Consider the following 20,572-nt stretch of genomic DNA (forward strand, 5'->3'; position numbering starts at 1 on the left):
CGCGACCCTCCCACCGCCCCACCTCGCCCCGCCCCGCCCGCCCCGCCCTCTCCGGCCCTCTAAGTTCAATTTGGCCTGTCCATGCCCCTTGGTTTTCTAGCCCTTCCTTTGGTTGCCCAGCCTGGGGACACACAGGGAAGAACTTGGAAAATAATAGTGGCCCTATATTCAAAAGCATTTGAGGTACATTGCACTGTAGCAACATTCACAAGGCTCGTAGGGGTCACGTCGTATTTACGCATGTGCCATGCCCTTTCATGAGGCATGTGCCATGCCTTTTACCCGAATGGATTAGTGGACCACCTCCAGCAATCCAAAATGCTTGTACCTTCCTTTCTGTCTTTAGTGGACCCCAGATACAGTACTTTATATTGTTTCCCGGTAAAGGTGGAGCATGTGCTAGCTCTGCGGCCCTACTGCACCCCAGTCTGGTTATGGTTTTTTGGCAAATGCACAGGAGGTATAGCTATGTTAATCCACTATGGGGTGTTCATCACAGTGGGATGTTAAGTATGAAGCTTACGGACTAGATCTAATAAAGCGCCGTGGCCTGTTGTAATTAGTGTTGTAATTCACACGCTACAGAAACTGCTTTAACTTGATAACATATATATATATATAGAGAGAGAGAGAGAGAGAGAGAGAGAGAGAGAGAGAGAGAGAGAGAGAGAGAGAGAGAGCACGCTAACATAGGTAACAAAATATTGGACATTTTCCCTGAGATCAGTCCAGCATCATTTTTGTTCAACATTATTCTAGGAGACCTGTCCAGTCTTCTGCAAATGAGAGGACTGTATACACGGGAAGTACAAAATAATTTTCAAGCTGTAAATGGCAAATGGTGAGAAGATGCTCACCATCACCTGTCATTAGAGACTTAGGCACCACCACACCTGCCTCAGAGTTGCCCATATTCAGAGCATTGACACCGCCAAGTGCTGGCCAGGATGTGGAGGGAACAGTCCTCTTCTCAGTGGTGGGGGGAACAAAAAACCTAAACAGCCACTTTGGAGACAGTCTGGTCTGGTCGTAAAACTAAAGAATTCACCCTACAATCTATCAGTCCTGTGCTACTGTATTTACTCAACACTGTTAAAATTTTATGACCACTGAAAACCTGTACACAGATGTTTGTTTATAACAGCTTTATCTGTAATTGCCAAAACTTGGAGCAAAACCAAGATGTCCTTCCAACAGGTGATGGGTGAACACTGGTGCATCCTGCTGTGGAACACTGCTTGGCCCTTGATCCATGCCCAAACAGGAGATGTCCTAATTGCCTTTTATCAAGTGAAAGCATCCAGGTCATGAGGCTACATACCCCATGATGCCATTTATGAGACATTCTGAAAAAGGGATAACTACAGGGATAGAGAGCCAATCAGTGCTTGCCAGGGGTGGGGAGGAAGGGTGGGCCACAAAAGTATAGTTGTGCCAATGGAGCTGCTATAGTGGTTTTATTTATTTATTTTTTGTGGTACTGGGAATCAAACTCAGTGCATCATGCAGTTAAGGAGAAGCCCTACCCTTGGGCCATATCCCTAATCCTTTTTTTCTCTGATGATTTTATCAGACCCAGTGTAGCCCACAGCTTTTGCCTACAGGTGAGTAGGTGAGCAGACTGGGGAGGAGGTGGTGTGATTGAGCACTTTCCTTGGAAAACTGCTTTATGCTAATCCTGGTATAACCATGCTTTTACAGACAGGAGACTGAGTCTTAGAGGGGAGCTGATCACTCAACATCCTATGATTGGCATTCAGTAATCTCCTTCAGGCTAATGAACCATGCCAAGACAGTGTCAAAGGCCAGTGCCATTTTATTAGCTGGTGATTCTGTGATCAGGGGCCTGCATGAGGACCAAGAATTACTTGTCTGCGGCAGTGTTTCTGGGGTACAGCTTGCTGTTTTTGAGGTCCTCAGGCCATGTGCAAGTGGTGGTATCTGATGGCTTCAGAGCTGGGCAGCTACATCTAGTGGGGCTACTCTATCCATGCAGCCCACATGTAGCCGTTGGATTTGCTCCCAGCTTGGTGGCCTCAGTGTAATCAAACCTCCTTTGTATTAGCAGCTTTCTCACAGTGGGGTACACAGAGATAGGAACCTGTTGGGGGCAGGGCTAACTGGATGTTCAGGGTTCTGGGGCTTATCATTTTGCCAGGAGCTAAGATTAGTAGACCTGTTGCAGTTAAAGGAGACCCCTTCCCTCTGTTGTATCTTTCTAGGGTCTCAGGAGGGGAAGTCCTGGGGAGAGAAGGGTTTCTGCAGTTTTAGGATAAGTGAGGACCCAAACTACCCACCTGGAGTGGCTACTGTCCCAAGTGAATATGACTTCAGTTTCATTTGCATAACTTCCAGGCAGGTAGCTGTATGATTCATTATGGAACTTGCTAAAGGCTTGTTAGATGTTTCTTAAAGAGGATCCATAGTTTACACCCAATCTTTGGCCTTCACCCCCTTTGCTTGTGGGGTCCACTTAACCACTTATGTCAAGACACCACCTTCCATAGACAAGGATATCCCCACTTTGCCCTTTCTCTAAGGCAGGACAGCAGCTCTGGTATGTGAACAAGGAACCCAGCTCTGTCTTTCCCACAGGTGCCAAGTGTGAATTGGCTGGTGTGGGTGGGTTTATGGCAGAACAAACTCTAGTCAGAGTGAGACTTGTTTTCAGAGGTGTACAGTCTTCACCAGAGACAGGTTATTTCCTGAAGCAGGATGGTTAAGTTTGCTTTTCATATGCTTGGGAATTTAAAAGTCTTGGTTCTCCTGGTGGGGGCTGAGTTAGAAGTGAGTCTTCCATACCTGGACCCTGGTGCTACTGAGGGTGTGTGACCAAGGATGTCTTTGTGACTGGCAGTTCAGGTTTCATTCCTGGGCTAGGCACTCTCCTGCTACAAGTGTTTCCAAGGCACCTGTAAAGCAGTCTTTACCAGGCCAGGAAGACCACCTCAATCTCAGAGCAGGCATCTCGTGGAATGTACCACACAGCAGTGGCTTGATAGAAATGATTTTATTTAGAAATTTGTACCATGTGACATCAGGGTGCCATGCAAACAGTGCTGAAGCCAAAGCCTGGTCACTTTCCCATGATATAAGTTGTTGCCATTGAAATATTGATTGGGGCTGGATACCATCTGTGTGAAATACAAAATCTGGAAGCGTAGGCATTGATCAGCAGAACATAATCTTCATAGAAAAGCCTGAAAACGGTAGTCACATGTGCATGGTGTGTCCAAGTTAGCAGGGCCTGTTACCCCCAATGAATGCATGTGGGAAAACACATCTTGGCATTAAAAAGTCAACATTTTGTTACAAGTCACAGCCTGCCTAGAAATACCACTAGCTGGTTCACTAAGGAATCATTAATTTTTTTTTTTTTTTGGTACCAGGGATTGAACTCGGGTCCTTGCACTTGCACAGCAGGTGCCGAAACCACTGAGCTAAATCCCTGGCCCTGGAATCATTAATTCTAAAACATAGAACAACCTTGGGTCTGGTGGCAGGCAGTTCCTGGAATGGTACCAGGGATCTGAGAGCTCTGGTGCCTAGTGTAGGGCTCTGACCGGCCACACCCTGTCCTATTCCCAGGCCCCTGGTCCCATCACTGAGTCAATTTTAACACCAGCTGATGGAGACCATGAACTCGGGGAAGGGCTTGGTACAACTGAGACTGCAAACTTCACATTCTGGTCTGACAAAGCGCTAGTGGTGGTGCACAGCTGAGGGAACGCAGTGGTTGGGTGTGCGCATGCATGGCTGCTGCTGAACACAGGTAGGCAGTCTTGCAGTCCCCAGGCCTTAGGGCAGGTGGTGGGACACTCTCAGGGTCCATGGGTGGTGTCCAGTGCCCTTTTCCAGGGAGTACAGCCTTTGGCAGAGCGCCTGTATCACTGCAGTTCTCCTAAGCTGAGGGTGAGTGGAGGGCATAGAAAGGAGCAGCTGCCACAGGAGTAAGCCTAGCTGGGACAGAGGCTGCTTCTCCTAACTGGCTTGGCAGCTGGGTGTAGGATGGCAGAGATCTCCTACAGGGAGGACTGAGGGTAGGTGGGAATGTAAACCCAGCAGGGCCAGCTCATCCAGAAGCTTTGGGCCTCTTCTACTTCTTTTTTTTTTTTTTGGTACTGGGGATCGAACTTGGGACCTTGCACTTGCGAGGCAGGCGCCAGAACCACTGAGCTAAATCCCCGGCCCTAGGCCTCTTCTATGGAAGGTTTTAGAAGCCTTGAAGCCCATGGGTTCAGCTGAGTTTTTGGTCCTTCTCTGTTAAACAAACATGGAAACACTCTTAAGCTAGTAGCTAAGTTTGGAATCTGTCTAGTCAAGGGTGAATGAGTGTTGTTGTTTTAAAAGGGGATCATAACAAGAATGGGATGAAAGTCATTCATCTTGGAGAAATAGGTACAAAAACTCTGGGGAAAGTTTATTCTATTTTCTTCCTTTTTTTTTTTTTTTTTTTGTGAGACAGGGTCTCACTATGTAGTTCAGGCTGGCCTTGAATTTACTGTGTAGCCCAGGCAGGCCTTGAACTCACAGCAGTTCTCCTGCCTCAGCCTCTGGAGTGCTGGGATCACAGATGTGTGTCACCATACTTGGCTTTCTATTGTGATTTTTAAACTTAATTTTTAAATTCTTGCAGAAACAGGATCTCCAAACTCTTGTGCCCACCCTGCCCACGTCCTGGAAAGGGCCAGTTCTGGGTGCTGGGTCTGTGTTGGAGCTGGCTTTGCCCTCTCTGTGGAGTGGCCATGGGTGAGTCGCTGTGACCCTCCACCTCTTCACCTGGGGAGTGGGGAGTGGTGGAAACCTACATTGCTCAGGGCTCCACGTGCAGAGCAGTCTCATGCAGGTGGCCCTGGAGCGGCTCCTTGCTCCCCAGCTGCCTCCTGTAGGTCTGGTTCCTCTTGGACTCTCACACTCAGTTGCATCCTCACTACTGGAATGTAGCTTTCATCCTTCGTAGTTTGTCCTGGATCTTCCGGGAATGCTTCTCGCTTTCGATCTGGTGGAAGTTGGCCCTGTTGTCTGCTGCTAAGATGGAAATGTCAGCCCCGCTGAAACGTGCGATCCTTTGCTTGAGATGCGCCTGCAGCTTGGGGTCGGGGCTGAATGTGTAGGGGTTCTCCTGGAATGCATGGACCTGGCTCACCACCTTGGCTATGTTTCTTTTGTGGGGAAAGAGAAGAAATATTAGTTTGTACAAATCAGAAGCTGTGCTCTCTGGCCAGTGAATCCTAGTGTGTTCTTAGGAACTGGTCAAACCAAACTTTTTTTAAAGTGGAAAAACCCAAAGGCAGGTTTTCTGCATTTGCCTCACGTTGTGAATGGGCCTGTCCACCCATCTGCCCATGCTTGAAACATGTTTACTGAAAATCTTCTGTGTCAGTTCTACTTGAGCTGAGGGTTCCAATATGGATAAAACTCAGTGCTGGCTCTACCACCCCATGCCGCAGTGCAGCCTCCAGGATTTACAATCCAGTGAGTTCCAGGCATTGTGAGCTGGTGTTCATTCCCCTGGAGAATTGGTTGTACACAGTGGCCATATACCATTAGGGTAAACCAGGAAAATCGAGGACTCGGAGACCTTACTCCTGCCTGACCCTGCAGACAGGCTCTCCCACCTAAGTCTGAATGAGGAATCAGTATGTCTAGTGTGAATGATGTCACTTTTGTTCATTAAAGGACAGCCAAATCCACACAGAGTCAAGAAGAGCAGATGTCAGATCTCCACCCACGCTCTTTCCAGATGGTGACATTACCTCTCATTTTAATTTCTTTGTTGCTGCATAGGTTTTCCTTTCTCTTGAAATAATGTGCATTTTGCTTTCATATTAATTATTCTCAGTGAGGCTGAGGCTTGAACAGGTTGTATTTGGACAGTGGAGGTTGCTGTATGGACAATGGAGAGGAAGGGCAGAAGAGTGGAGGGTGGCCATGGGGGGGTGAGGGGGGCAACGAGAAGATGAGGTTGACCTGGGGGACTTGGGACACAACCTTGGACAGGGCTGGGACTCCATGGAGAAGCTGACCTGGCTAGGACCTCTTGAGACAGAAATGAGAATCAGGCTTCTCTGAGGCCTGTGAGGTGCACAGACCCATGGGATTCAACATGGTGGGGTTTCAAACCAGCCTGTGTCTGTGCCTTCCAGGCAGTGGTGGCAGGGTCCTAGTTGTGCTCAGCAGGTGAGCAGAGGGACTCAGGAATGGGCCGAGGACTAACCATGGGTCCTATGTGGATGGCTTTGGGAAGAAGAGCCCTAAGGGAGAAAGAGAGCAGGAAAACCCAGGACCCCCAGGGCGGGGGTGGGGGGGATGCCACACTCTGGGCAGCCTCAGTGTTTCGTATACCAATGAATAAGATGTGCCTGGATCCCAAATAGGGAGGTCTCCAGCAACTTCAGCAGTGGGAGGTTGGGACAATGGACACCAGAAGAAAATATGTTAAATTTTTGGAGGAGTGGCTAGAACTGACCCTGGCAGAGGGAGTACTGAAGCCCTGGGATGGGTGAAGGCTAAGCCAGGGATTCTGAAGAGCAGCAAGGACTAGAAGAGGCCTGCACCTGACCCTGCTGCATCTGTAGGCTCTGCTGGTCAAGCTGAGCCTCCCTCACCTGAGCTTGCTCCATCTGTGGGCTCCATTGGTCATGGTGAAGCCCCCAGTCTCTAGCTGCTGGATGTGCATGGCCAGGAGGCGGGCTGAGGGCAGGGTGGGCTGGGCCCGGAAGCGCCGTCCTTCCATCAGACATAGGCTGTCGCTTTTCAGGAAGACCTGGCCGCCCCAGGTCGGGGCGTGGGCAGGGAGAGACAGGGGAGTGGTCAGCCCAAGATGCTTGGATTTATTCAACTGTCTAGTTCCCATGGGTGCCTGTACTCTGGGTACATGGGGGCTGCCCAGCACCCTAAACATGCAGTCCAAAATGAACCTGGGGTTCCTAGACTGTGGGTTGAAAGCCTGGACATCTTATGCTTACTGGCACAAAACATGACACTGACAGAGAAAGCTTTGCGGCTCGTGCTGCTCAAATGGCAAATTGCTTATTTTCTGCTGGGGTCCAGAAAAGAGCTAGTGATCTGACCTTCCCAAATGAGGCCCCGTGTCTCTGTGTGTGGGACTGGGGCTGAGGTGGGGGGAGGGATGATGACCAGCCCCCCACCCCCACACCAGCTGTGCCTTGGTGTGAGGCTGGGCTCAGGCAAAGGCTGAGGCATTTGCCACAGGCCGACAACAGCAAGGCTCCTGCTGTCTCACTGTGGGAAATGCCTGATCACTTCAGCAGCATTTCCTTATCTCATGAGAGGCGCCCTCTGCTAGGAGCAGGCCTCCTGGTTAGCCAAGCTCACACCCTGAGCTTCAGACCTGGGTCCTGGCATGTGTGCACCTATAGCCTGTGCTGGGAGGTCAGACCAGCCCGGTTATGTGGCCTGGAAGGTGGGCACCTTCACCCAGGTGGCTGGGCTGTGTAATGTGTTTGGAGTTCTATGATGCAGGTGCTGCTGTGTGAGCACCCTGAGCTGTGCACACAAAGTCTTTCTGGGGTAGCTCTGCAAAGTGCTGGTACCTCCACAGCTTTTAGCTCCTCCATGACCTCTGCGATCTTTGCAGGCAGGATTCTCCAGGCCTGAAATGGAACCACAGGTGAGATCTCTGCTGGCCCATATGCTAAGCCTGCACCCACAGCTCTAGGACCCCGGGTGAACGTACAGGGGACTGCCTCACGGCCAAGTGCTCCAGTCCGCCCAGGATTTGCATGGCTGTCGCAAAGTTCCTCTGCTCATAGCAAGATTTTGCAATCAGCAGAAACTTAGAGAGCAAGTTCACCTGCAACTGAAATGAGAAAAATCATGGATTCAGTCTTTAAAGATGAACAAACGGCTTAGTGATGGAGCACTTGCCAGGATGCATGAGGCCCTGGGTTTGCCCTCCAGCACTGCTAAAAAAAAACAAAATAAAACAGACAAACAGAATATTTGAGGACCTGATGTCCCATCTTCAAGGCATAGAATGATGCATCCACATCATTTGTGTGAAAAGGAGGCAGGTAGGTGGATGCAGGTCTCTGAGTGGTGGCCACAGGATGGGCATTACCTGAAACAGCAAAATCCACCACAACAAACCTCCACAGGGCCCTAGCTGCACCAGGTGGGAGGGAGCAGTGCTTCTGCACCAGAGAGAGATGACCCAACCTGGGGAAGATGGAGCTACTGCATCTACAGGCAAAGGAAATAAATGGACAGCTCTTTGCATCCACCTGCTGAGTTCACAGCAGGAAGGGATCCTGCATAGTTCAGTGCCTTAAAACCCTCTGCCTACAGTGATAATACTTGCCTGTTTGACCAGAATGCCCCATGGGTAACAGATGAGATTTTTATTCCTTTTCAGAAAAGTCCCTGGGGGGTATATTCAAAGACCTGGGTCCTGTCCTGTGGGCACCTATAACCTGGAAGACCTCGGCAGAGTTCTGGAGAATTCAGCTGACCCCTCACTTCTGAGCTGCTGCACTCTTGTCACCATGCCCATCCTCCAGGTGGGACAGACTGCAGGTTCCAGTGGATGCTTTCAACTGAGCTTGACCATGTCTGCTGTGGTCCTGTCGCAGTTGAGGGTCAGCTAGAGGGCTCCTGGAGGTTAGTCGTGTTGAGCCTCTTGAGGGATACTCACTTGCTCTCACTTTTTAAGCTAACATCTCAATTTTTTCTTCATAGGCTTAAATAGATGCAAAATAATAATTTCCAGCACTTTTCTCTTCCTTTCTTCCTCTCTTCCCCTCTTTTGCATTACTGAGGATTCAACCCAGGACTTTTGCACTGAGCTACATCCTCGGCCCTTTTCTTTTCTTTCTTTCTTTTTTTTTTGGTACTGGGGATCGAACTCAGGTCCTTGCACTTGCGAGGCAGGTGGCAGAACCACTGAGCTAAATCCCTGGCCCTTACATTTTTAATTGTAAAAAAATACATTGTATAAAATTTACCCTCTTAACCATTTTTAGGTACAATCTTGTGGCATGAAGCACAGTCACATGGTTGTGTCACAGGTCTCTGGAGGGTTTAAGTCTTGCAAAACCAAAGCTCCGTGCCATTAAATAACAAACTTCCTTCCTTCCTCTAACTGCACCACCCTAGTCCTCATATACTTCATGTTTCTGTGGGTTTGACTATGTTAGACAGCTCATACAAATAGAATCATACAGTAGTTTTCCTTTTGTGCCCAGCCTATTTCACTTAGAATAAGTTTCTAAAGATTCACCTGCATTATAGTTATGTTGGAATTCCTTTTTTTTTTGGTCCTGGGGATCAAACTCGGGACCTTGTGCTTGCAGGGCAGGTGCCGGAACCACTGAGCTAAATCCCTGGCCCTGGAATTCCTTTTTAAAGGCCAGATAATAAATAATATTTCCAGATATGTGCAGACCATATTTTCTTCATTCACCTGCTCATAGACATTGAGCTGCCTCTATTTTTAGTAAAATCAAAATTCTGTTTTGCTTTCAAACTCACCATTATTCATATAAAAAAACCCCAAAATTTTCTTCTCTTGCTTTTGCGATACTGGGGACTCACCTCAGGACTTTTGCACTTTTTAATTTTTTATTTTGAGAAAGGTTTCACTAAGTCATTAAATTGCCCTGGTTGGGCTTGAACTTGCAACCTTCCTGCTTCAGCCTCCCAGAGTGCTGGGATTATAGATATCTACCACCATGCCCTACCAAAATTTTATTTTTTTGGTACCAGGGATCAAACTTGGGTCCTTGCGCTTGTGGGACAGGCAGTGGAACCACTGAGCTAAAATTCTCGGCCCTAAAATTTTCTTTAAGGTTAGAAACTTTAGACCCTTTATTCTTGTCCTTGTCTTTGCACCTCACCTTCCAGAATGTTAACTGAAAGGTGTAGACTGCTCTTCACTGAGAGCTTTTGTTGATCCCATTGTATTTTCTGGCCACATTGTGTGTGTTTAAAGTTTATTACTATCATTATTATTTTGGAGTGCTGGAGATTGAACCCAGTGCCTCGTACATGCTAGGCAAGCACTGTACCACTAACCTGCATCCTCAAGGTTCTCAAAATTTTTACTTTGTGACAGTCTCACTAAATTTCCCATGGTTATCTCAAACTTGCAATCCTCCTGCCTCAGCCTCCTGAGCGACTGGGCTTACATGTGTACACCACCATGTCCAGTCCAAATTCTGTATGTATATATGTATGTATGTACTGTGGTACTAGGGTTGAACCCAGGGCCTTTGCAATAAGCTACATCCATATCACCTTTTTTATTTTTTATTTTGCGACAGGGTCTCACTAAGTTGTTGAATTGCCTAGGTTGGGGTTGAACTTGTAATCCATCTCCCTCTGCTCCCATAGTGCTGGGATTACAGACATGCTTCATCATGTCCAGCTCCAAATTCTTTATTTAACAATTCTGTAGTATTGTAAGTTTACATATGTAAACATGTTTTCTAGATATGTCTTCTACATATGTCTTCTAGATTGTTCTGACATCACAGTAAATAAAATGCAAAACACACATACATATATATATATACACATATATATACATATATATACATATATATACACATATATATATACACATATATATATACACATATATATATATATATTTTTTTTGGTACTGGGGAATCAAACTCGGGACCTTGCACTTGCGAGGCAGGTGGCAGAACCAGTGAGCTAAATCCCCAGCCCTTCAGTATATATTTTAGAATGTGACAAGCACATTGGTTAAATAGACACTTGCAGTTTTATGGATCTCTGATGAGATTGCTTTGGTTTCCTGAGTGACGGTGAGGTGCATACTGGGGAGCTTGTTTCTTGGGCCAATGCTTGCTTTAAAGAAGCCGTGGCCCTGCTGGCCATGGGTCCCCACTGTGACTCAAGGTCACCACTCTCCCCAACCGAGGGAAAGTGCTGCTTCATACAGAAGGATCCCTGTATCCTGATGCTTGCCCTTCTTTCTATCAGTGTGGCCATCTTACAGTGTGGAGCGAAGCCTGGTTGACCTCACTCCACAAAAGCCAAGCCATGCTGACCTCAGGCGAGGAAACTGGAGGCCTTTGCAGTAGTGTGTTCACTGTGTGAAGGTGAAGCCCCTCCGGGCCTGGGCAGTTCTGTCCTGAGAAATGTGGAGGGAGATGCTGGCCTGAGGCAGGTGAATACCCTTCCTGGGCTTCCATGACCCACTTGAGAACAGGTGGGTCAGGTCAGGCTAAGAAGCCCCTTGTCTAGCCCAGGCCCATGGGACAAAGGAGAACTTGGAATTGGGCCCACAGCAGCTGAAGTTAGACTTTGACCTTGGCCAGAAATGGAGCCAAGTTGCATTCATTCCACAAACTGGCTGAGGGCCCTTAGTGTGGGATCTTACTGGAGGAACAGGGACCAGCAGGTGAAGTGGGTAGATTCCGTCTTTCTTTTTTTTTTTGGTACCGGGGATCGAACTTGGGTCCTTGCACTTGTGCAGCAGGCGGCGAAACCACTGAGCTAAATCTCCGGCCCTAAGATTGCTTCTTTAGAGATCAAGGCAGTTAGGGCCACAGCCCAGGCAAAGATGTAAGGGTGCCTTGGCGGTGGGGCACGTTTTGTCTGAATTTTGTGTGAAGAAGTGTGTATGTGTGTGAGGCTGTATTTGTGAGGGAGAGAGAGAGAGAGAGATTGATTGAGTGTGTACTGGAATGCATCTGTGAGGGACTGTGTGTTTGTGTGGGACTCAGTCTGTTGAGGGAAAGTGTCTCAGGTACTATGTGTGGGAATGCGAAGGACTGTGTGAGTACTGATGTGTAAGTGTCCCTTCGGGGAGAGACACATGTTCCGGTGTCTAAGTGGTCATAGCTTTGGAGCATTCCCAGTAGAGGGAGGAGACAGTATGAGGCTAGATGTGACCATGGTGCTCTTGGAGGTGACACTGTTGTAATATCCCTGCTGACCGCAGTAATCACAGTGGCTTTGCCCTTCTCTTTTGCCTTGGGTAAAGTGTGGCTCTGAGGGATATGAAGTGTGGGTTCCCTCGACCTGGTGAAGGGATGGACTAACAGTCTCACAAGGGCCACTGCCTGGCCCTGAAGCATGTGGACCCTACAACCCTGTCTGACCTCAGAGTCAAGGAGGCACCTACCTTGGAGGTATGGCTGGTCACTATTTCAGCAGCCACCCAGGTACTGACGTCATCTGCATTTCTTAAAAGCTGTAACAGGTACTTGTCCTGGACATAATTGGGCAGAAACAGGCTACAGGTTTTGGCAGACAAAGACTCGGAAGAGGTGGCTCTGGAAGATAAATGAGGTGTGTTATCACCTGGGGATATGTAAAGATGCCCTTGCCCAGACTTAGGGCTGTAGGGTTTCTGTGTAGACTGGGACAGGATCAGGCACTCTTCCCTCCAGGAGAGACCCAGGCATCTCCCTCCAGCCAAGAGCATCCACAGGCCCTTGGGGAAGCCTCCCAAGACCTTCCCACCAGCCCTCCACACCAACAACTCCCAGGCCACCTTGGGAGTGGACACTCACTTAGGAATGGCTGTGCTTTTGTCCATGACACCCAGGGCCCGTGAGTTTAGAAAGTGTACGGGGTGGCACTTTTGAAACAGTTCCTGCCAGAGACATGGAAGTAGACAGTCAGGTAACTGGCCCCAAGGACCTGGTGGCCACAACAGTGTCCTAAGGAGGGCTGAGGTGTTTTAGGGGGCATCTCTGCAATCATGGGGCTTGGCCAGCAGGGTTCCCTATGTACTCAACCCCCCACAGCTGACAATACTGGCTAGGGCTGATGACAGCAGCATTGCTTGGTGCTGCTGTCACCTGCCTTATGACATCAGGGCCCTGGATAGCAGGGACTAGAGGGAGAGTTGGGCAGGGCCCAGGTGCACAAGGAGAGGATGGCCCAGCTTCAGCAGAGGGATGCCCAGAGGGGCACCTGGGTCCTGTGCAGCAAGAGGAGGACTGTGCTTATCTGGAGCCCAGGTCTGCCCCCACCTCAGGCCTCCTTAGTTTTTGCAATAGCTCCCTGGGACTGATATACCTTGCAACTAGGCTCCTCTGGGGGTTCATTGATTCCTCCAGGAAGTGTCTACTAAGGTCCTGTGATGCCAAAGTGTCCCTGAGCCTGCCCCGTGACACCTGCAGTTGGCCCAGGTGGGGGCTGTGGGGTCCTCTGTGCACTCCTGGTGCCTGCAGCCTCCACGTACCTGCTGCAGCAGTGTCAGCTGAGTGAAGAGCTGGTGTGTGCTGTACTCAGTCAGGAAATAGGGCCCCTTCTCGCTAGCTTTGGCATAGGGGCCATAGAAGTCTTCGAAGAAGCAGGGCTTCGGCAGGGCAGATGCGATGGTGTACTGGCGCTCCTTGTGGTGTGGCAGTGCCAGTCCATTGCCCCGGGGCAGCCTCCAGGGGAAGCTCTGCAGGTAAGCCAAGTCACCCTCCAGGTCAGGGTGGTGAGGTGAGGACAGGTTGAGTCCGGTCAGGACTCTTTAGACTGGCTCAGCTACAGCCAGAGGGCAAGCCCTTCCTGCACATGTTTGTTGGCACAAGGACACATGTTCTGGTCATTTTGGTAGATCCCCCACGGACATAACCCCTGAGGTTTTGGGGCCATTTCCCGACAGTGTATTCTTCTACCCAGGTTTCCCACCTGAGGAACTGGAAGGTAAATTCAGTTAGTTATAGTAGGGCCCATCTTACATGACCACCTGAGTGACCCAGGTGGGAGCTGTACTCCTTCAGGTCAGGCGGGCCAGGAAGTGCCACCCCAACAAGATCAGTACCTGGGACAAGCACGGGGAACATATATATGCACAAGTGCATGTCTACGTGTGCACATGTGTGTGCATGTCTATTAGATCTGTGTGTGGATGCCTGTGTATGTGCATAGGTGTGCATGTGCACAAATGTGTATGTGTATTCATGTGCATGCCATGTCATCCAGAAGGGACTCAGGGAACCGCACCTGCCTGTCCACAGAAGCCCTCCCTTGGGAAAGGCCCACACCTTTCGGGAGATGCCATCCTCTGAGAACCTCTTGCAGAGGGCATTGAAGGGTCTGGTGTCCTCCTCAGCTTCCTTGGGGTCCTCCAGGTCTGTGCCTCGGGGGGTGCCATCAGGCCGCCGGTCAGTGCCCACCTCCAGGAGGCCCAACAGGTGCTCAGCAGAGCTGTCCAGGGGCAGAATCTAGGCAGAAGCATAGTGGTTACTGTCTCCTCTGGACGAGGGCAGCGCCTCCTTCTGCAGGAGCCTAGAGTGTAGCCAGGTTGGTCTGGGCAGCAGTCACCTTGGAAGAGATGAAGTCCTCCAGGCGCTCCAGCAGCCCCACATTCCTTGTGAAGTCCACAGTGTAGCAGTCTTCCACCCAGGCCTGCAGGATGCAGAGGCTCCTCCTGTAGATCTTGGTGAAGGTTGAGGTGGGGTCCTGGTGGACCCTGGAGGCAGACAGGATGCCTCAGCCTGGGGCCACCCAGCCTGGACTCACATAGTGTGTGGAGGTGAGGAGTGCATGGGGAAGTCTGGGGCTGATAAGCCTGGTCAGAGAAAAGGCCAGAGCTCCCCAAAGGGCTCCCACTCCTCTTTCCAGCCCCTGCCCAGCAGCCCTGGGAGGCCCTGGCCACCTGGTACCTCTTGGGTTCCTTTCCCTTTGCATTCACCTTGGCTCTAACACCCTTACCTTGACCCTCTCCAGTGAGGCTCCACCTATGCCCTCCTCCCTGTTTGGCTCACCTGGGACTGCTTCATCCTTCATAGGAGCTAAATGAGGTGCCATGGGAGCCCACCCAACATGAGTTAGGACCCCCACATGGGTGGTACCTGGACAGAGTGCTGCTAATACGGTCTAGGAGGAAATGCAGGAAGTCGTGCGGTGTGCAGAAGTAGCGGAAGGTATACAGGAACTGCTGGATGTAGCCCTCGAGGAAGGCGTCACTGGGGGAACATTGGTAAGAACTTGGGCTTTTGACCAGCCTCCCACCCACCTACCCTGGACTCACCTGTGGAACATTGAGTGGGGAGCAACCTGGAGTGTGTGAAGTTTTGTGTGTGTGTATGTGTTCTATGTGAGTGAGTACATGGATGCCCTGTGTTGGGAGAATCATGGGCAAGAGAGCCCCTGGGAAATTAAAAGGGGAGTACTGGTCACACTAGAAAGTTCAGCGACTGGAGTAGGAGGGCCCTTCCTAACACACTGTGAGCACCCTTCCTGGTCTGCTTGTGCACCATTAGAACCATGATGGTCAGCCCTTGGCATTGTAGTCTGCATTCTGCAGAGAGGACCAGCTGTAATTCACACACATAATACGTCTACCATTCACATTACATACATCCTCATTCCCCACACAACTATATGCTCCCACATGCACGGACACCACACATGCATAACCACACATCACTTACTTCACACCACACCATACCCCCAACGTGCCCCATGCACGTACTCATCACACATACATAGCACATACATAAACACCATACATATGTACACTCCCTCATAATCATATACATTATACCACACACCCAACATACCACACATGTACACATGTACACCAGATTACACAATACTACATAATACCCTCCCACACACCACACAAATGCACATCACACAAATACCCCCAACATGCTCCACATGTGTGTATGCCATATATGCATACCACAAACATCATATACACTACCATGCACATGCCCCCACAATCATACACAGTTTACATGATACCCCAGTATACCACACATACACACATGGATAACAGACTATGCAATATCACATAATAGCTCCACAACATGAGACACATGGGCACATCACATACATTAAACACACTACATCACACAATATCCCAGTATACCCCATACCTACTACACACATGTGCACACACCACACATGCACATCACATATCATACACCACACCTGTACACATACACAATCTCACATGCACTTGTCTCCCATGATACCCCAGAGACCCCATGGTGGACAAGGCAGCACCATCTTGTAGGTGAGGAAACTAACCCTTGTCTGAGTGTCAGCCTGGCGTTCCTGGCAGGGGTCCCAGCATAGCCAGATGCAGCCCACCTTAGGGGTATGGGGTTGGTGGGGAGGAGGCAGCAGACTGAGGAGGCCTGAGCCTTTGTAGAGGGGACCTTGTTCCCTGGTGGTCCTCCCTGAGTCCTGGTGATATCTGCTGATCAGAAGTGGAGTCACCACAACCTGTCCATCAAAGGGAACCCCAGGGCTCCACCATGGTGTAAAGACTGGGGGAGGCCTCCACCACTGGTTTGGAAAGGCAAAGGTGGCCTCTGGTCTCAGGCCAGGTGTAGGTTAGACCATCAAGTGAAAAGAGGTGCTGCAGGGCAGAGGGGCTGGAAGGTTGAAGGGTGCTAGGTGGGATGAGGGAGAGAGGTCCAAGATCCCAGCCTTGGAAGTGACCTTGTGACCCTGGGCAAAGGTAAGGAGATTCCAGGGTTCTTCCTGCTACAGAGCCAGAAAGCACACTAGCATTTATCACTAGGGATATTGGACATAGCAAAACAGTGTTCGCTAGAGAGGTGGATGTCACAGAAATACTCCCAATGAATGCATTAAGCCCAAGAACCTGATAGCTAATTATGAGGAGTTCTGACTTAGTGAATGGAATGGAACCCAGGCCATGTCTCAGAGACTCCTGGGGGTGTCTGCACTGGAAGCCCATGGGTATAATTGTGCAGGGTGTTTCCCAGCTCTCCCACAATGCCCACTAGCACACCCTGAGACATAGCACCTGGCCTGTGGCTGAGGCCACTCTGGCCAGCAGATCAGCCATGCAGCAGGTGACAGCTAACATCAAGCAACTTCAAACTCTGATTAAACATTTTTTTAAATTAAAAGACAATGCAACCCATCCTAAATGGGGGCCTCTTTCCTTTTTCCTGAATAAGCTTTTGTCCTTTTTGCTCTCAAAATCTCCTGGCCCATGGGTTAGAGGGTCCTGCTCTGGCTCCTGGACACACCTGGAGTAGAGGTAGGCCATGAGCCCCAGTGGTGTGCCGGCCTGTAGGACGCGAGCCTTCTTTTGCCGGCCCCCGCACTGGTGCTTGTTGACATTGTAGAAGATGAGAGAGGAGGACTCATCCAGGGGGCTGAAGTCTAGTGCGTCACAGGGGGCTGCTGCGATGTTCACGATCACTGGCAGGGCACAGGGCTCCAGGCCCCAGCGCTCCGCATACATGACCTGGGGGAAGGGGCAAGTCATGGCCACTGGGCAATGTGTATGGGTCGAGAGTGCTTGGTCACCCAGACCCTGACCCCTGAGATGGCAAGGCTTCTTGTGCAGCTGGCCCCTCACACGGGGTCTGTGTTAATGACTGAACATGGGTGGATCCACAGTGTTGATGGTAGGAACCCATCTGAGTGTTACTCACCCAGGAGGGGAACAGATGGGCTGCCACTTGCCTGCAGGTACTTCTTGACCAGGCTGAGGAACTGCACTTTGGACTTCATCTCCTCCAGCTGCCCCCTCAGCTTGGACAACATGGTCTTTACCTCAGAGCCTGTGGGCAGAGCAGAGTTGGCACAAGGCAGCTCCCCTGAGCCCATGCAGAGGCCCCTGCCTGTGGTGAGCATCTGTGCAGGATTACCTTTGTTGCGCTTTTCCTTCTGTAAAAGTTTCTGGTAGAACTTCAGGGTCTTGCGGTAGTTTCTTTTCTCTATCATGAGCTGCTGCTCCAGCTCCTAAGAGGAAGCACAGTGGGTGAGATCAAGGCAGTCGTGGCTTCAAGCACAACTTGGAGGGTCCACAAAAGGCTAGGATTGCCCTGATGAGAATTCAGATATAGCCTTTCCCTTCAAGAGAAGACAGACACAGCCTCTATGACTGCATCCAGGGGGCTGTGGGCCAGGTGAAGGTAGGAAGTGAGCAGGGTGGGATGTGTATATAGCTCTGGGGGCTTCTGGAAGCTGGAATCCCAGGGAATCTTTTGCTAGTCTGTTTCCACAGGAGGAGGATGCGGCATGGTCCATAGTGAGGAGCTAGGCAGGGGGCAGAGATGAGGACAGGCAGATGTCTGGCCAGCGACCACTCGAGTTCCTTAGTAAACTGCTTCCTATGGTGAGGGTCCAGGTACAGTTATGCCCTGAGCCAGGTTAATCTAATAGCCAGCTGTAGCCAGTGCCCCTTGGTGATGGCAGCAGCCCAAGACCGGACACCACTTCCCCTAATCTCATGGCCCTACAGTTACCTGGATGAACTGCTCAGAAAAAGGAAAAACAGGCCATCTTTTATTTACATATTTGGATGCCTTCTATCTGGCAGTCTAGTGGCTGTCTTCTATCACACACTGTGTTGGCAGCAATGGTAGAATGCAGCCAGCCCCATGGTAGTTTGTGTTGCTAGGTACTGGGCAGCTGCAGAGGGGTCCAAAATAGAATCCAGTCTCCTCAATCCCTGGCCCTTTCTCCAGACTGTTTAAAAAATTTTTTTAAAAAAAATTTTGCGACAGGGTCTCACTAAGGCAGTAAGTTGCTCATGCTCAGCTCAAATTTATGATTCTCCTACTTCAGCCTCCCAGAGTGCTGGGATTATGGGTGTGAAAACTGAGTTTTTAAACCATGCTTAGCTTCAAATCAGGGTCCTACTAGACAGCCAGCCAGAGGAGGCCAGCTCCTCCTCATGAGGATGGGAGTAGTCAGTTCCTCGGCTGACCCACGAGCTGCCTGCCTAGCACCTGTGCTTCTTACATGGAGCCACTGGCTATGCAAGGCTTTGTAGATCATTAAAGTGAGATAAAATAAAAATGTCAGTTCCTTGGTCACATGAGCCACCATTCAAGTGACTGCAGATGCTGTCTTTGAGGAACACCCCCAGTTTACCACAAAGGTTGAGATGGAACTGTGTTGTGTCTGCTGGTTGGAATGAGGCCTGCAAGTCTCCACAGCCATCCATGCATGCTTCTTCTCTGATCCTGGCTTCTGAGGGGAGCAGCAGTGGCCACATGGCCCATGGCTGTACCACAGAGCTCTCATTCTGTTCTGGAGGTCACCCTGAATAAAGCTCCTTCCAAGCCATCACCTCTTGTCTTCTGAATAGGTGCAGATGTGACAGATCCCTGGGGGAGGGTTTGAGGGCACCAAGGCGTTTGGGAACTTGGATGTGGCTCCCCGAGTGGTTGCCATGTGCCCCTGCCTGCTAGACTGTGGCTTACACAAAGTTGTAACAGTCAGTGTTGATAACCTTCATCTGTAGAGTTGGTTTGACATTTGTCAACAACACTTTGCAGGATAATAAATAACAGACAGATTCTTTGAGGGCTGTTTTGACTTATTTTAGATAAATCTACATTACCTAAAATTCATATAACACAAGGGATAATGGAGAAGAAAACACAAGTGTTGGCATCATTGTCAAAGCCACACTCTGGCTGACAAACAAGCATGGACCACAATCTGACCTGGTTGGTCAGATCTAAAAATACTGAGGGAGTTTTTCTAAGTCACTAAATTGTCCAGGTTGGGCTTCAACTTGAGATCCTCCTGCCTCAGCATCTCAGACATGCACCACCATGCCTACCTATATTTGTTATAGAAATAAATGTAAACTATTGAGGCAAATTTAGGCACAATGGCTAAGGATTTAATTGGATGAATGGCCGGTGAATATCAGGGTAGGTAAATGAAACAAAAGGTAGAAGTAAGTTGGAATAATCAGAAACTAGAGAAAGGAAGAAAACAGGGATGAACTGAATCCACTACCATCCCCTAAACACTGAAAGCAAAGCCTGTTTCAACAGCAGGGGAAGCAAACAAAGCACGCAGGGCAGGACATGTGGTGGTGGTGGTGGGGGGGCTGGGGCACTGTGTCTGCATTGTGGGGACACTTGTAGCATGTGCATGTCACATGCAGCCACAGCAAGTGCTCAGGCTAAGTGTGTGCACTGCAGGTGGTCAGTGCTGCCTCACTGCCTCAGCACCAGCCTGCTGGCATACTTGCTGTCTCCTTGGGTTGCAAATGTGAAATCTATGAGTTGTATGCTTTGTGTGTTTGAAGCAGATATGGTGAACCTTTAAAGAGACCCAGCAGGGCTAGGGATTTAGCTCAGTGGTTCCACCGCCTACCTCTAAAGCTCAAGGTCCCAAGTTCGATCCCTGGTACCAAAAAAAAAAAATTTATAATAATTAAAGAGACCCAGCAGCCTGGCTGGTCTCCCAAGATAACCTACGAGTAGACAAGGGACAGGAAACTCACCTGACCTCTTCCCTAGATTGACAGGACAAAGGGAAAACAAGGTCATACTTGTTGTCTACTCCCTGTGCCCTGAAGCTGATGGCCTCCTCCAGATCAACCACTGGGATAAGTCATCCCCAAGCAGGAGTCACCTGCAGTGTGACATTGACCACTAAGATGGCTGGTCCAGGGTTTGTGTCCACCTGTGCCTTCAGCTAACTCAGGATGAGTTGGTCCTAGTCATAGGATTACAACCAAGTCCGAACAGACACTGGCCCAGAGCTGGTCTCAGCGTGCATTTTTAAGGCTCTGTCAGGTGACAGAGCTCACAGTCCCTTCTGGAACACCTCATGGCAAACACTTATGTCCATACGCCCTTTTCAGGCTATCAAAGATCCTGGGACCCTC

The 20,572-nt window shown here is 49.7% G+C and overlaps 1 protein-coding gene across 4 annotated transcripts in view; it reads right to left on the minus strand.

The window, feature by feature from the left end:
* Nucleotides 1-2,991: 2,991 nt before the first annotated feature.
* Kndc1 (kinase non-catalytic C-lobe domain containing 1) overlaps nt 2,992-20,572 on the minus strand; it is a 60,877-nt gene continuing 43,296 nt past the window's right edge. For 3 of the 4 annotated variants that reach the window (XM_021253212.2, XM_004838695.4, XM_021253213.2), the window contains exons 18-30: nt 17,583-17,676; nt 17,398-17,495; nt 16,956-17,176; nt 14,793-14,906; nt 14,263-14,410; nt 13,983-14,162; nt 13,187-13,393; nt 12,510-12,592; nt 12,119-12,269; nt 7,700-7,822; nt 7,557-7,616; nt 6,609-6,766; nt 2,992-5,162 (exon numbers count right to left, since the gene is read on the minus strand). In XM_021253212.2, coding sequence (XP_021108871.1) covers nt 4,931-5,162; nt 6,609-6,766; nt 7,557-7,616; nt 7,700-7,822; nt 12,119-12,269; nt 12,510-12,592; nt 13,187-13,393; nt 13,983-14,162; nt 14,263-14,410; nt 14,793-14,906; nt 16,956-17,176; nt 17,398-17,495; nt 17,583-17,676 — 1,869 coding nt within the window. In that variant the 3' untranslated portion in view covers nt 2,992-4,930. The remainder of the gene's footprint in view (nt 5,163-6,608; nt 6,767-7,556; nt 7,617-7,699; nt 7,823-12,118; nt 12,270-12,509; nt 12,593-13,186; nt 13,394-13,982; nt 14,163-14,262; nt 14,411-14,792; nt 14,907-16,955; nt 17,177-17,397; nt 17,496-17,582; nt 17,677-20,572) is intronic. The other variant, XM_021253214.2, reaches the window with a different exon arrangement.

The sequence above is a fragment of the Heterocephalus glaber genome, unplaced genomic scaffold (assembly GCF_053883595.1).
Source record: "Heterocephalus glaber isolate CG9 unplaced genomic scaffold, H.glaber_assembly_v1.0 deba00001497, whole genome shotgun sequence".
In the NCBI taxonomy this organism is placed as follows: domain Eukaryota; kingdom Metazoa; phylum Chordata; class Mammalia; order Rodentia; family Bathyergidae; genus Heterocephalus; species Heterocephalus glaber.